This window comes from Lactuca saligna, chromosome 5 (assembly GCF_052625555.1).
Source record: "Lactuca saligna cultivar CGN05327 chromosome 5, ASM5262555v1, whole genome shotgun sequence".
In the NCBI taxonomy this organism is placed as follows: domain Eukaryota; kingdom Viridiplantae; phylum Streptophyta; class Magnoliopsida; order Asterales; family Asteraceae; genus Lactuca; species Lactuca saligna.
Window position 1 is genome coordinate 164818625 of NC_136421.1, and position 16587 is coordinate 164835211.

Sequence of the window (16587 nt, forward strand, 5' to 3'; positions counted from 1 at the left end):
CAAAAGTAGGGGACAAAATCTCCAGGAAAACCCCAAGAAACAACAAGTAATAGCGACCCACGCTATGACTGTACTTGTGAACCCTGCCCCCACAAGCTCATATAATGGGAAACTTCCTAAGTGCAACCGATGCAGCTTCCACCACCATGGTCCTTGCCATGATCTTCAATGCACCAAGTGTAATAAGAAGGGACATACAGCCCGCTATTGCAAAGGGCCAACCCAACCATCCGTCCCCACTACTAATATCGGGGTAAGCCGCGCCTGCTTTGAGTGCGGAGACACGGGGCACTACCGCAGGGACTGCCCAAAGGCAAACAACCAGAATACCGGCGGAAGGGTCCGAGTTTTCGCAATGGGACAAGATGAAGCCATTGCGGACCCTACTGTTGTTACGGGTACGTTTCTTCTCGATAACTCGTATGCATGCATTTTGTTTGATAGTGGAGCGGAAAGGAGTTTTGTGAGTCACGACTTTAAAGGCCTGCTAAAATCAATACCACAATCATTAAGTGAACCATTCATAGTAGAAATGGCCAACGGGAAAACCGAAGGCACTAAGGAGATATACTTAAACTGCACCCTAACTTTAAACAATAATCCCTTTCCAATCAACCTCATGCCAGTCTCGATTAAGAGTTTCGATGTCATCATTGGCATGGATTGGCTGAGTTCTCATCATGCGGACATTCTATGTTACGATAAGGCCGTTCGCCTTAATCTGCCAACCGGCGAAACTTTCATTGTCTTGGGCGACAAACCAAGTACCACTCTTCGTATCATCTCAAGTATCCAAGCTCGGAAATGCCTACGCAAGGAGTGTCACGCGTTCTTGGCACATGTTGTAGATGTGAAACGCGAAGTCCAAGACATCAAGAGTGTGCCCGACGTACGCGATTTTCCCGACGTTTTTCCCGAGGACCTTCCGGGAATACCACCCGCGAGACAAGTTGAGTTCCGAATCGATCTGGTTCCCGGAGCTACCCCAGTAGCCAAAGCACCCTATCGATTAGCCCCGGCAGAGATGCAAGAGCTATTATATATATATATATATATATATATATATATATATATATATATATATATATATATATATATATATGACTTTTTTGTTGGTACTAATTTTGAAAAATATTTCTTTGACTTTAGAATAGTATGCGTACTAACAATATCTATTATACATAGATCTCCAACCTGTTCTTGGTGTTGTCCTCCAGTTGGACTCATATTAAAATTCACACATGAAAGAAATAATAAACCAATAAACATAATCATAATAATTATTATAAAGAAAGGTCATTTATTGTATGAAAGAAATTATATGAAAAACAAAGGAAGGAAAAACATGTTTACTGGAATAATAATAGAAAGTTTAGTTTATGTCTTCGATGTCATTGCAGAAATCAAGAAAACTTAGCGGAGTGCATTCAACATTATCAATGAGGTTTGATTATTTTCCTTTTCTTTAATGATAAATTTGACAAAGATGTGCAGGTGTGTGATAGGTCCTTAACCAGTGGCATGTGTTACCACATCTATAACAAGAACCATCATATGTATGTGATGCACCAACACCATGCATTGCCACTTTGACCTTGACTTGTGTATGCACATTGTTTCTTTGTGAAGATTGGTAATTATTCCTTTTCTATCCACGACCATGATTATTACCTTGTCCACGACAAGAAATATGGTTCTAATTATGGCTTTGGTTTCGATTAAAATAGTCACTGCCTTGTTCTTGACCACGGCCACGTCCTTGTCCACATGTATTGTTTCGATGACCATCAATATTTGTAGCATTTACTTTAGGAAGTGCTACTGATCCCGTTGGACGAGATTCATGGTTTTTCATCAAGAGCTCATTGTTTTGCTTGGCAACAAGCAGGCATGCATTCAATTCAAAATATTGTGTGAACTTTTTCAACCGATATTGACGCATCAAGGTAATGTTTATTGCATGAAACGTAGAGTAAGTTTGCTGCAACATATCTTCATGAGTAACTTCTTGTCCATAATACTTGAGTTGTGAACATATTGTGAACAAAGCTGAGTTGTATTCATTTACTTTCTTAAATTCTTGTAACCTCATTGTTCTCCATTCATCTCTAGCATTTGGAAGTATAACTTCTTTTTGATGATCAAATCTTTCTTTCAAGAGATTCAAATCTCAACATTTCATCTATATGCTTATGAAGGAAAACTTTTGCTTTCGCCTTGTCTTGTATCAAGCAATTATTAAATTCATGTATAGCATTTAAGATTCTCATTGACTTAATATGAATTTTTACATCTATCATCCATCGCACATAGTTTTCCTACTAACTTCAAGTGCTGCAAAGTCGAGCTTTACAATGTTAGATGTATTGTAACTGTAACTTTTAAACAAAATAACAAGATGAAAATTAAAATTCATTTATTTCAATATGTATTGCACAAAATAGAAGCGAGAGAAAAATCATCCCGCACAAGACTAAGAAATGATAAAATAAATCAAGATAAAATACATCTGGTGTGGGATTGAAAATTAGGAAGCCAAGTGGTATAGTCACTATAGCTACCAGAATCACAAAGAGATGAATCATTTTGATATTGATAACCTTGAAAAGTAAGAGAATTTACTCTTTTGTGGCATAAAGAAATTTTATGGTGATGTTATTTATAGTAAAAAAATAAAGTCGTTGCTTTTGTTGTTTATAACCGTTGCATTTATATAGTCGTTGTGTATATATATTACATATATGTGTATCTATTTTATAAATCATTATAAGACATAAAAGTAGTATATAATTTTACTTGGTATAATTTTACTAATTAGAAACATAAATAAATATTATTAAATGTTTAAATAAAACTATGAAGAATATCTAAAATATAAATAAATAAACATTGGTATGTATACACAAACGTTAGTATATATATAAAAATTAGTTGCATAATTTAAATGATAGTATACATAAATAAAAATTAGTTACATAATGTAAATGCATAAATAAGAGTTAGAATACATAAATAAAGACTAGCAAAGTAAATAAATATCATCAGTCGTTAATAATGAATATTTTTTCATAATTCATTATTATTTTTAATATAATTATTGTTTTGTAATAAATACCATTTTTATTAAGTAATACTTACATTGAGTAGGATAGATGTGATTTACACTTGATTAGAGCTTTCGTATTGATAACATATTATAAATTCGACATAATCAAAACTAAAACTAACAAAACTAAACCAAAACATTATAAAATAAAATAAGAAGATTTGAGAGGATTCTTGAACACTTAGAAGATTTTATTCAAGATGGTATGATTTCCTTTTTACATTTGATGAGTATTTATACTACATAACATTATATTCATACATTATCAAAATAGTAATTCAATATGTAAAGGATATCGTTCAAGGGGTATAAATTATCCATCAAGATATATTGTCTAACTCAATACTTTCTCTCTCTCTCTCTCTCTATATATATATATATATATATATATATATATATATATATATATATATATATATATATAATTAAGTTCATTTGAGAACATTATTTATTGTGAGAACGTGAGAACACCATTGGTATATTATTCTTCTTTGAAATTAACCCTATATATATATATATATATATATATATATATATATATATATATATATATATATATATATATGCTATGTGCCAATCTGACCGGACCGGAGGGTCCAACGATTTATGAGGCCAGAAGCCCAAACCAGACCGGACCGGAAGGTCCAACGAGCTACGGGACTGGAGGGTCCCGCTGAGACACACTGACAAAAGGGTCGTACAGAGTATAAACATTATAAAATAAAATAAGAAGATTTGAGAGGATTCTTGAATACTTAGAAGATTTTATTCAAGATGGTATGATTTTTCTTTTTACATTTGATGAGTATTTATACTACATAACATTATATTCATACATTATCAAAATAGTAATTCAATATGTAAAGGAAATCGTTCAAGGGGTATAAATTATCCATCAAGATATATTGTCTAACTCAATACTCTCTCTCTCTCTCTCTCTCTCTCTCTATATATATATATATATATATATATATATATATATATATATATAATTAAGTTAATTTGAGAACATTATTTATTGTGAGAACGTGAGAACACCATTTGTATGCTATTATTCTTCTTTGAACTTAACCCTATATATATATATATATATATATATATATATATATATATATATATATATATATATATATATATATATATATGCTATGTGCCAATCTAACCGGACCGGAGGGTCCAACGATTTATGAGGCCAGAAGCCCCAACCAGACCGGACCGGAGGGTCCAACGAGCTACAGGACTGGAGGGTCCCGCTGAGACACTGACCAAAGGGTCGTACAGAGTATAGCCTCGAGTGCCGAATTATTATATGTGGTATTTTGGGAAACTCACTAAGCATTCGTGTTTACCGTGTTATATATTATGTGTTTCAGGTACCCCGTAGGATCGCAGGAAGATACCGACGTGATTGTACACACACTCAAAATTTGGAGTTATGTTTGTGGATAATGGATTTAGACAATTGTTTGAAAACTTGTATTCATTTTTAAGAATTAATGATGAGACACGTGTTTTATGAATATTAAAAATGAAAAAAAATTTGGTTTAAAAAATCATGTTGTTACAAATTTAATCTAATTTATATTTATGACTAGAAGTTAGCTATTTGAATTGGTTTTTTAAAATTTTGTATATTATCATTTTCTACTAATACTAATAGTAGGTTGCAGTTGATCTTTCTTAGATATGATATTCTTATATTCTTATGTTTAATATAGATCAATAAATGTATCATGATTTGTATATTGTTCCGGATAAATTCATGATTTTATCAAACATCTAATCTTATAAAATGTGAATTGGATATTCAAAACAGTGTGTACATATTTATTTTAAAACAAAATTATAAACATACAGACAAACTTTTAATTTTGTATATTAATAAGTTTTTTATAAATATTTATTTATTCATTACGATTTCGAATTATGAATATCATTTTTTCTATTTTATCCGCGGTTTATGCAGGTTTAAAGCTAATAAATTATATGTAGGAACTAAGAATTATGAATGTTTGTTTTATTTCTAATCAAAGATATTTGATACCAACAATATATTTATCACTGTATGATATAAGACAAACTCAATAATTTGCACAAACATGTTTCACATGTAAGCAATAAATGACTAAGATAGTGTTTTACTGTTTTTCATAAATATTGTCCTTTTTTTTTTTTTCTAGAAATAAAGTGAGATTAAAAAAACATCAGATATAACTTATTTTCTTTATTTTATTACTTAAATATTCTATTTTTTTCTTTAATGATCGGATTGTTACACATGATATCTTATTAATATTATATAAGGGTCACAGCCAAAAATAGTTGTATTGATAATATCATAATAATCTCTATTTCTATTTTTAATAAGATAAAAAAAAAAAAAAACTATAGAATATTACACATTAAAAGACAAATAGAACATAAACTAATGACACGATATAAAATACTTTACATATTCCTATATCTAATCTAATATCTTGTGCTGCAAAAAATTTAAGGGAAGTCCTCCTTTTAAAAAGTGGAGCAGCACCCTTTTTCATGGACCTACAGATCGTCTTGTCTCCTCTCTGAGTGACCCTCTCTCCGCCGCCTGCGTTTCCACGGCCACCAAAAATCACCGTGTTTCTTTTTTCCGGCGTTATCTCCTTCAAGTTGTGATTCAGGAATCAGAAAGTTCTTCCACTCCAGTAGCATTTTGCATGTGTATGTATGTGCTTGTCAGACGGCAGGCTGTCTGCGTAAGTTCAATTATTTTCTCTCCAGAAAGACGTTTGTTTATATGTTTAGTCTTTTTCTGTCTTTGTTTAATCACTTCGATTTAACTTTTTCCTACCATTTATGACTAAATGTTCGTACAGACTACAGCGTGACTTTTATCTACCTCTCATTCTCATCTTAATACTGAAGTCAACCTCAAAGTTGCTTCAGCTCTTAGTTTAAAATCTCTTCTGTTGATTCACTTCTGTATGTAACCATTATCAACTTCATTCTTCGTTATTTATCACTGGGAAGTTCGTAAACTCGTAAGTGAGTTTTTGGACAAAATCCTGGAAGCATTAGCTGTTATTTTTATGTTTATTAATGGATTGAACTCAGATGGTGACAGTGTGTACTGTAATTTCTAGGTTTTTGACTGTGAATGGATGCAAATGGTAAAACCTCAAAAACAGGGGAGATCAGCATGACGGAGAACAAAAGCGGTGAAGTGGTCCTAACAATCCCCGGAGAAGAGAAAGAAGCGAAACATGCGACCTTTGGAGCACCGAGAGATGCAAAACCGAGAGGTGTTCCCGAATCACCTCATAGAAAGTCTGTTGATTCATATCCTGAAAATGCATATTTCATGCCAAGCCCTAACAGGCCTCCTAAAATCCCCAATCCTGAAACCCTAACCAGGCGAAAAACCTTAGCAAGATCGATTTACTCCAAGCCCAAATCAAGGTTTGGTGAACAACCTTTAATTGATCACAACATGTTCGATGAAATGCATGAACCAGTAGGCCAGACCTCAAACTCGCCCATGAGGATATCAGCTCGAGCCTCCCCTAGAGTAGCAGGCAATACTACTACTGCTTCTCCAGCTGCTACACCAAGAACTTTGTCCATAACACCAAAGACTCCATTAATGGCATCACCTGGAGGTGCAGGGGGAGATGAGAGTGATAACGAGGAAGAGATTTATAAGAAGGTTAACATACGAAAGCAGTTAAAGCTTAAAAGGGTGAAGCTGAAAGTACTATTTCAATGGGTAGTATTACTTTTTCTTGTGGGTTGTATAGTTGCTAGCTTAACGATTCACAAGTTGGAAGAATACAAGATATGGAGCTTGGAGTTATGGAAGTGGTTTGTGCTTATAACAGTGATCATTTGTGGTATGTTAGTCACCAACTGGCTTATGCATTTCATTGTATTGCTGATAGAACTGAACTTCTTGTTGAGAAAGAAAGTGTTATACTTTGTACACGGATTAAAAAAGAGTGTTCAAGTATGCATATGGTTGATTGTAGTTCTTGTTACTTGGACATCACTGTTTAATAGCAAACACGTTGGAAGATCAAAAAACGCAGCCAAGGTTTTGGATTACTTGACATGGACCATTGTTGCCTTATTAGTGGGTTCAATCTTGTGGCTTTTAAAGACTTTCTTGCTCAAGATTCTTGCAACTTCATTCCACGTCAGCAATTTCTTTGATAGAATTCAAGAATCAATCTTTCTTCAGTATGTTCTCCACACCCTTTCAGGGCCTCCAGTTATGGAATCATTACAAAACGTTGGGGCCTCCACTAGTAAAAGCCAATTTAGTTTACAAGTAAAGAAGAATGGGAAAGATTCAAAGACAAAAAAAGAAGTGATAGATGTAAGTAAGCTTCATCAAATGAAGAGAGAAAAAGTGTCTGCATGGACTATGAAGATGTTGGTTGACACAATATCAAACTCAGGTCTCTCAACTTTCTCTGGTGAACTTGAAGAAAGCGCTTATTATGGAGAAGGAATTGGATCTGCAGACAAAGAGATCACCAGTGAAATGGAAGCCATTGCTGCTGCTTATCATATCTTTAGAAATGTTGCTCAGCCTGGTTTTACGTAAGAACTGAACATCTTTATATCTCTTGATTTTCTTTCAACAACTCTGAACACCTTCATATCTATTAATAAACATTGTAGATACATTGAAGATATTGATCTAAGGAGATTCATGATCAAGGAAGAAGTAGATATCGTGTTTCCAATGATCGATGTGGCTGAAAAAGGTCAAATCGATAGGAAGACTTTAACAGAATGGGTGGTAAGACTCCTTGTCTTGTCTCCTTCATATTTTGAGTAATTTCTGAATTGACATTGATGTTAAGGAAGTGTGTTGTTTACTTTATATACAGGTAAAGGTTTACAATGGGAGAAAAGCTTTAGCACATGCATTAGATGACACGAAAACAGCTGTGAATGAATTGAACAAACTTGTTACAGCAGTCTTAGTTGTTATAATCATAATTATATGGCTTCTTTTAACAGAGATTGCTACAACCAAAATACTTGTCTTCCTCTCTTCACAGCTTGTTGTAGCTGCTTTTATATTTGGGAACACTTGCAAGACTGTTTTTGAAGCCATTGTGTTTGTGTTCATCATGCATCCGTTTGATGTTGGGGATCGTTGTGTTATTGATGGTGTTCAGGTTCGAAATGAACATGTTATGGTATATTACTAATATTGTAATTAAATTTGTTGCATTTAAATGATTGGTTATGTGTTATTTTCAACAGATGGTAGTTGAGGAGATGAATATCTTAAATACAGTGTTCTTGAAATTTGATAATGAGAAGATATATTATCCGAATTCGGTTTTGGCTACAAAGCCGATTAGTAATTTCTATAGGAGTCCAGATATGGGTGATAAGGTGGAATTTTCTATCGATTTTGCAACACCATTTGAGAAGATTGGGTTATTAAAAGACAAGATAAAAAAGTAAGTTCATACACAGCGTATAATGTTGTGATAAAAAGGAAATTAATATGTGAATTATAAACATCAGGTATTTGGAGAAGAACCCTCAGTTATGGTATGCGAATCATAATTTTGTGGTGAAGGAGATAGAAAATGTGAACATGATAAAGGTGGCACTTATTATTAATCACACAATGAACTTTCAAGATTATGGTGAAAAGAATAAGCGAAGAAGTGAAATGGTTTTAGAGTTGAAGAAAATATTTGAAGAGTTGAAGATCAAATGCAGTCTTCTTCCACAACCAGTTCATCTGCAGCATCAAGAAACACCCACTCCAACTGGGCCCACCAAATAATCAGACATCTTCATGAAAGGTCTCATCTTTCTTTGCTATGAAACCATTAAGTTCTTAACCCATTAAGCCCATTACTAATTTGTTGTATTGGGGAATTTGAATGTTTGTGTATAGGGGATTGAGGGCAAGCTATATGAGGATATGAGACATCAATGGTGATAAAATCAGTGTTTGATTTTTGTAGCGATTAAACAAAACCATTGTGCTTTGGTTAATCGGTAGGATGGATTACTTCACTTATTATGCACATATATATGATGATTTGTGAAGGTGCAAATATTTGTTATGAAATTTCTATGTACTTGAGTAAAGTGTTTTATGATATTGTGTATTTATCCTACTGTTGGAACTTATCAATGTTTTTGCCTTCACTTATAACCAATTAAATGTTTTGGTCTTTAATTATGACCAATTAAATGTCTTCACGATGTTGGAGTATCTTGAGTGTATAATTTTATTTTTTAAATGACAAATCTAATCTAAAGTATTTTTAATTCCACTTATGTCGTAGATGAGGCATAAACTTTTGACCGTTAGGAAGGAGAACATCTAATATCGATATTGTTAGGTTAGAAGATCTTTTCATGTATGACCTTATTTAGAGTTTTATAATACATAAAACAACAACAATTTGGATAGAATTTAAAAAGTTGGAAAGTTGCAAAAAATCATGGTTTGGATTTGGCCTATCAATTTAACATCCATTTATTTTAAAATGATGACATCTATTAATTTTAATATGATGATTTAATATTTTAATAATCTCTCTACCTAATAAAACACTATACTAAATGCCACTTGTCCAACTATTAGCACAACATGTTGCCACGTGTCATTACTCCAGATTTCTACATCTTCATTTCCCGCCCATATAATCCCAACAGATTTTGTTCACATTCAAAACCCTACATATCAGCATAATTATCAGCATCAGCATAAATCAACATAATTAAGAAAAAAAATCGTTGGAGTTTATATGCATAAAAATAGGAACAGAATATGCAAAAATTAAAAATGCAGAGTTCGTTATTTTATGTGATGTATATCCTAAAATATATATCCTAAATATCTTAAACATCCTTAATTACCGGAATTTGAATCAATTCAAAATATTTGATATTGATTCCTGATTCATAGGCTAAATTATATACATCAACTATCGGTAAATATAATCCCACAGAATTCGACAGAACTGCACTTTCATTCACTGAAGTTTCTGTCACAGAGAACCAAAATCATCAGGTTAGCATATCATCATCAATTATTAGTGTTCATTCTTTTGATTTTTTAATTTGAAATCCTTCTTCTTCTACTTCTTCTTCAATCCGATTCTTACATGTAAGCAAACAACCTGTATTGCTAAACAGAGAATCAATCAAAACTTTTAAGTAATCCGCCAAGAAGGATAGTCCCAAATATCTGCATCATAATAATTGTTCTTTTCATTGATTGATATCCTTATTCTTCTACTTCTTCAATCCGATTCTTAAATGTAAGCAAACAAGCTGTATTGCTAAACAGAGAATCAATCAAAACTTCTTAAATGTAAGCAAACAAGTTGTATTGCTAAACAGAGAATCAATCAAAACTTCTTAAATGTAAGCAAACAAGCTGTATTGCTAAACAGAGAATCAATCGAAACTTTTAATCAAAACTTCTTCTTCAATCCGATTCTTTTCATTGATTGATATCCTTACCAACTATCCCTGTTTGAATTTTCTGTCAACCCCATATCTATTGTCCAATTTATTTTCATGCATGTGTACCATGTCTACATCATACTTCATGTTCGAATAGCAATGTAATATTATTTATTGTGTTATTTTGTTATTATCATATTCTATCATCATATTATTCTTTTCTAACAGTTTTATAACAAAACTTTTTTTCTCTAACAGTTTTATTTTTTGCAGTTCAATGGCAGCAGCAAATCTTACCTTCATACCTGATTTGGATGTAACCAGGGATGACTTGACCTTCAAGCTTCGTGTCATAAACCTTTGGCATCAAATGTGTTTCTACAAAAAAACTGAAATTTGGTCAATAGAAATGATCTTATTGGATAATCAATATCGAAATGCATGAATACTTTCTGTCAATGAGTGTTATAACTGAAAGCTTAAGTTTTTCATTTGTTACACATCTATACATTTTTTTTTATCATTTATAAATGAAAAAAGTTCTAAAGAAAAACAGCAAAAAAAAAAACCAGGTTAGTACTTCTTATTTGGTTTTTTATGTTGATTACTTTTATCTTTGCTTTATAAACATACATGGTACTCTTATTTAGTTTCTTATGTTCATAACAAAGGTACTTTGATAACAAACATAATATTGTATATTTTCATATCTAGGGTGAGTTTTGTATAAGTAACCATTTTTGTATTTATTTTGATTTTTGTCAATTTACTTTCAAATCATGGACTATTTATGTAATTTCTATTACTTAAGCAAAAAACAGGGACAATTTGTTAAAAATAGTAACAATATGTGTGTGTTTGTAGTATGTATTAAAGTACATTGCTATTTACTTTTAAAATGGATAATTTCTGTTAATTTAAAAAATAGGGACCATTTCTGTAAAATATATTTTCACCTATTTACCAATTTATGCAATTGACACGACTTATGAAATGTTTCATATGTTGGTCTTAAATGAAATGTGTTCTTTTACAAATATAGCCATGTCTTTTGAAAGTACATTGTTGTAATTTCTGTTTCTTAAGAAAAAGCTTTGCAACTTTACAAAAGAAAAATACCTTTACAACTTATAGCAATATACTTTGAAAGTACATTGCTATAAATTGTAAAAAAATATGGATATTTCTAATGTTGGACAATTTTACCCTTTATGCCATTGTATACCATAAGTGGACAACTTTAAGCTTCGGTTCAGAAAAAGACCATGTAATATATATCAAATGGTAGCACATTTTGAAAGTACCCGCTAGAACACGTTTATTTAGCACTTAGATAATTTTACCCTTTATGTCATTGTTAACCATAATACGTACTCACCATTAAGTGGCATTTGATAAATTTTTAATTTTGAAAAACATGGACCATTTCCGTTAAATAAGTTTTTTGTGAATTTTTATACTTTATACCCTAAAAGTAGAAGTAATTTCTGTTACTTTTGAAAAACAGCAACCATTTCTGAATTTTGTTTTCATTTATTTAAAAGAAAGTTTATAACTTATATCAAAGTACTTTCAAAGTACATTGCTATAAATTCTAAAAAAATTGTTTTCTTTTTAAGTAAATTTGTTTCCCCTTTCATTCAATTTTATTTCTTACACAATGTATTTGAAACCAAACTTACCACGTTCTGCATCCTTTATGTTTTCACCATTTCAAATAGCAACTTCACACTTAATAGCCGAACCAAAATATCATCATTTAATCCAAACCGAATACGTTTATCTAAGAGAAAACAACAAGACCCTTAACAAAGGGGTTATGCGTAAGTACCTCATTTGACTACAACAAAATTTTAAGGCATTATATTAAATATTTGGATTTTTAAAGACACCACCAAAACAAATTATATACTTAACTTTTAAAATCTTTTTTTTTCTTTTCATTTTTATCATAACACTTGTGTTTATTAGAACAAGATTCCAAAATAAAACAAACACCCATTTATCGAATGTATAACCGGGTTTTTACCCAAAATCATATACTAAATCCCTTAAATACATAACTGAAACCTCTTCTTTTCGAAATTAATCACAATATCCTAATTATAACTTAATTGATGTGAACCGATTTCTATCATATACTATAAAAAAATCAGTAATTTCACCAAAAAAATGAAATACAGGAGCGAGAAGTTGATTTTTTTGAGAGATACAATAGACAATTTAGGATTCAATTCCGCCCCAAAATCAACGAATAATACTTACATTCTACATGTCGAAACTTTTGTACTCCATAAGTTGTTCATCTTCTCCAAAAAAAAACCTAATTCTTTACCGGTTCTTAATCGCAGTCGCCACTTCATCGGTTCAATATCCAATAGGACCGCCAGTAAAATCAGATTACAAACGACACCTGTGCGCCATTTTTATTCATAACCCTTTGAAGGGATTTCGATCTCTTTGCCGGTATGACTGAATGCTTACGTTTTTGAGTAACATGTTTTCAATATCACTCCTACATCTAACATACAATTTACTCCCTGTAGGTTTAGTCTTATTTTTATCTTAGTCCTTCTATTTTATTGATTATTTAAGTTATGCCAACGTAGTTGCTTTTTAAACAAAGTCATCTTAACTATTTTTTTTTTTCTTTACGTTAATTTACACTAAATTGTTATAATTATAAAAATAGCACCGTGGTTTCCACGGGTTATAACCTAATTAATAGTATATTTGTTATTAATAATCATTGTTACTATTTTATTAAAGAGATAATGACTTGAAAGAGTAATGAATTTTTAGCATTGTTGATATTTAGTCACTGAATTTTTTTGTATTTGATTTACCCATAAATTATTTGAAATTGTTACATTTTACCCTTATGACCGGTTGTAACGATCAAAAAGTAAAATGTGAACAGTTTCAAATAATTTAGTGGTAAATCATGCATGAAAAAAAAATTTCAATGATTAAATACGAAAAAGATTGAAGGTTTGCTACTCATTATCTCATAAAATCATGATCATGTTGTTGTAATGACTTGAAAGAGTAACGAACTTTCAGCCCTGTTCACATTTAATTACTGAACTTTTTTTCGTACTTGATTTACTCTAAATTATTTAAAATTATTCATATTTTACCCTTATAACCGGTTACATGGTAAAATATGAATATTTTCAAATAATTTAGAGGTAAATTAAGTACAAAAAAAAAATCAGTGACTAAATGTAAACAAAACTAAAAGTTTGTTACCCTTTTAAATCATTATCCCTTTATTAAAATTATTAACCTAAAAGAAAAATAAATTTTCAAAAAAGCCATTAAATAAAAACATTTTATCTCAAAAACATTATTTTTTTCCAAAAAAAACATATATATATATATATATATATATATATATATATATATATATATATATATATATATATATATATATATATATATATATATATATATATATATATATATATATATATATATACCTTAAAAAGCATTTACAAATTTTTTTACAAATTTTAAGAGGTACAAATAATTACCCATGGTTTATGCATTAAAGAAAAACAAACCTTATCGGTAACTCACGTCAAAACTTGAAACAATATTCCCTTAAAGACAAATGAGTATTGTTATGCAAATAGAATCTGTGGCTAATTGAATCAGTCAACAATTGACCAAGTCGACCCATATGGCCATATCTCTTCCCTATTCATCGGCACCTTCTCCTTTGAAACCCTAAGCTTATGTGTTTTTCTTACTTCAGATTTAAATACTCTTAACATTTCCATTATTGCCTTGATACAACCACTCTCTCTCAACCGAAACCATGGATGCAAAAAAGTAGTAGTGCCTCTTTATTTCTCTACTGGAATATGCCAGGAGCCACCACCGCTTCCTTACTGTCATCACCACCACTCACAGTATCTCTTTTATAAAATGTTGTTCCAATAACAAGCTCCAACAGAGAAATAAGGAAATGACCTTGCCACCATCACACACACATTCACGATCGCTTACCGTCGTCTTACTGATACTGACTCGAAATAGTGGTAATCACCACCATATTTCACTTTTCAATTCAGAAATTGAAACGTGAGGCTTCTGTAGCTTTTTGCACATGTAAGTTTACTTTTACTCTTTAATAGATTTGGTTCTATTTTTTCGGAATTTTCTCCGAATTTTGGATGCTGTATGCAGTTAATTGGTGTTAAACCAACTTTTGCTGATGGGTTAAACCAACTTCCGTTGAGAAGGGCTGTAAAATTGAAGTGGTTAGTCCATGAATTCATTTATGCATTTTAAGTCATTTAATGGGTTTAAAGAACCTTGGGTTTGTAATTTTTTTAGCAGGTTACAGAAAATGCACCCTAGGTGCTTGACAAAATGACTCAAATAATGTTTGGTCAAGTGTATATGAACATCAACATAAGGACCTTTACTATAGGTAATGTGCTAAATGCGCCTTTGTTTATTTTCATTGATCTGGTGTAATTGTGATATGAATATTCATGTTTGACAAGTGGTTCATGTGAGGAAGTTCAGGTTTGACTTTGTAAGGGTTGCAATTTGACTGCATTTTTGTATTATAATTATTTTAGTGACCATATTTAACTATATTTGATCGCTAAACTATTGGCTTTGTGATGTACATGATATCGAAGGATGACAAATTCACCATTAATTCCCTATGACTCTCTTCTAATTAAATTCAATTTATCTTGGTTTATTTAGATGTCGCCTCACTCAATTCATTTATTGATTTCCATTTTCCTCAGTGAAATCAACTATTTTACTATACGAATATGTATCCGGATGTATGCTTATATTATGCACTTCAAATCTTTGGTATACATCCTACCTCAATGATGAAAAAAGAGAAAATAAAACCAAAAGAAAGCAACCAAATAATTTGGTTGTTGATTTTGTAATGGTTATAAACCTCAACTGCTAACTCATCGAAATTAAAGTGATTTATTTAGTTGGACGATCACACACTTTGGATTTTAGAAAAATAAAAGTTAGTGGATAAATTGGTTATGAGTCACTCGCAATGTAAAATCAATGTACAAATATAAAATGTCATAATCTAATACTTAGAATATTCAATTACAAACTAATACTTCCAATAAATGATGGACAAAAGTTGCATCATTTTTAATCATTTAGTGGGGGTTTTGAAATAACAAAGACAAAAAAGAAAACACTTTAAAAACATCGATTGCAAAATTGTTTTTGTTTTCGTTTTTTTTTTTTTGAAAATTCTTAATTATTTTGTTCTCAATGTTGTCTAAGTGGATAGTCCATTAATGATCATTTTGTTTATAGATCATAACTGAAAAAAAAAAATAGTATATTATATATAACTTATAATATTTTTAGATGATCAATTTTTTTATTGAGAGGAAAACATGGGAACAAGATAGATTTTTTTGAGAAACCCTTTATCAAATGCATTACAAATCACGGTAGCCATCTTTTAGTATGTTTAGATGTAGTAAATTATTTGCTTAAAAATAATCGTCTTTAGAAAATAATTTCTAGAAAAACTATTTATATTCGTCGTTTGGTGCGGGTAAACAGCTAGTATATATATATATATATATATATATATATATATATATATATATATATATATATATATATATATATATATAGAGAGAGAGAGAGAGAGAGAGAGAGAGAGAAAGAGAAAAAATGTTAAAAAGGTTTTGCAAGCTTACATATACAAAGTACAAAACCTACTTAGGTGACATTTATACTACAAATCCTCTTTAATAAATCAAGGTTTTTTTTTACCACATATCATCTTCTCCTTTATATAAACACATGGTATTTTCTTGAATTTTTGAATTTTCTATTTTCCACTTGTCATTTTATTATATTTTTTATTTTATTAAATTAAAATTTCATATTTAATATGTAAGGTAGTATATATATATATATATATATATATATATATATTTATTAGAAATGATTTATATATGTAATGTATTCAATGTATTAAAGCCTTATTAATTTTAATAATTAAAATTTTTTTCTCATTTTTC

At 30.7% G+C, this 16587-nt stretch overlaps 1 protein-coding gene and 2 long non-coding RNA genes across 7 annotated transcripts; 2 read left to right on the top strand and 1 right to left on the bottom strand.

Annotated features, from left to right (window-relative positions):
• The first annotated feature begins 5579 nt into the window (after positions 1 to 5579).
• LOC144997129 (mechanosensitive ion channel protein 10-like) lies at positions 5580 to 9260 on the top strand. Of its 4 annotated transcripts, none has more exons than XM_078956962.1 (8): positions 5580 to 5844; positions 5965 to 6133; positions 6232 to 7690; positions 7772 to 7892; positions 7984 to 8277; positions 8366 to 8568; positions 8636 to 8922; positions 9018 to 9260. In XM_078956962.1, the coding sequence occupies exons 3-7, from the start codon at positions 6246 to 6248 to the stop codon at positions 8901 to 8903; spliced, it is 2331 nt and encodes a 776-aa protein (XP_078813088.1). In that variant the 5' UTR covers positions 5580 to 5844; positions 5965 to 6133; positions 6232 to 6245; the 3' UTR covers positions 8904 to 8922; positions 9018 to 9260. The 4 variants fall into 4 exon arrangements, with proteins under 4 accessions (XP_078813088.1, XP_078813087.1, XP_078813089.1 ...); XM_078956961.1 differs by having other exon boundaries at positions 5965 to 6129; XM_078956963.1 differs by having other exon boundaries at positions 5965 to 6070.
• Positions 9261 to 9583: 323 nt separating this feature from the next.
• On the bottom strand, positions 9584 to 13056 carry LOC144998236 (uncharacterized). The gene is made up of 3 exons (XR_013660204.1): positions 12809 to 13056; positions 10841 to 10932; positions 9584 to 9808 (listed from the first exon to the last, which is right to left on the bottom strand). It is a non-coding gene; the product is annotated as an uncharacterized LOC144998236 (long non-coding RNA).
• Positions 13057 to 14199: 1143 nt separating this feature from the next.
• On the top strand, positions 14200 to 15211 carry LOC144997489 (uncharacterized). 2 transcript variants are annotated; one of them, XR_013659818.1, is made up of 3 exons: positions 14200 to 14659; positions 14738 to 14811; positions 14888 to 15211. It is a non-coding gene; the product is annotated as an uncharacterized LOC144997489 (long non-coding RNA). The 2 variants fall into 2 exon arrangements; XR_013659817.1 differs by having other exon boundaries at positions 14891 to 15211.
• The last annotated feature ends 1376 nt before the right edge of the window (positions 15212 to 16587 follow it).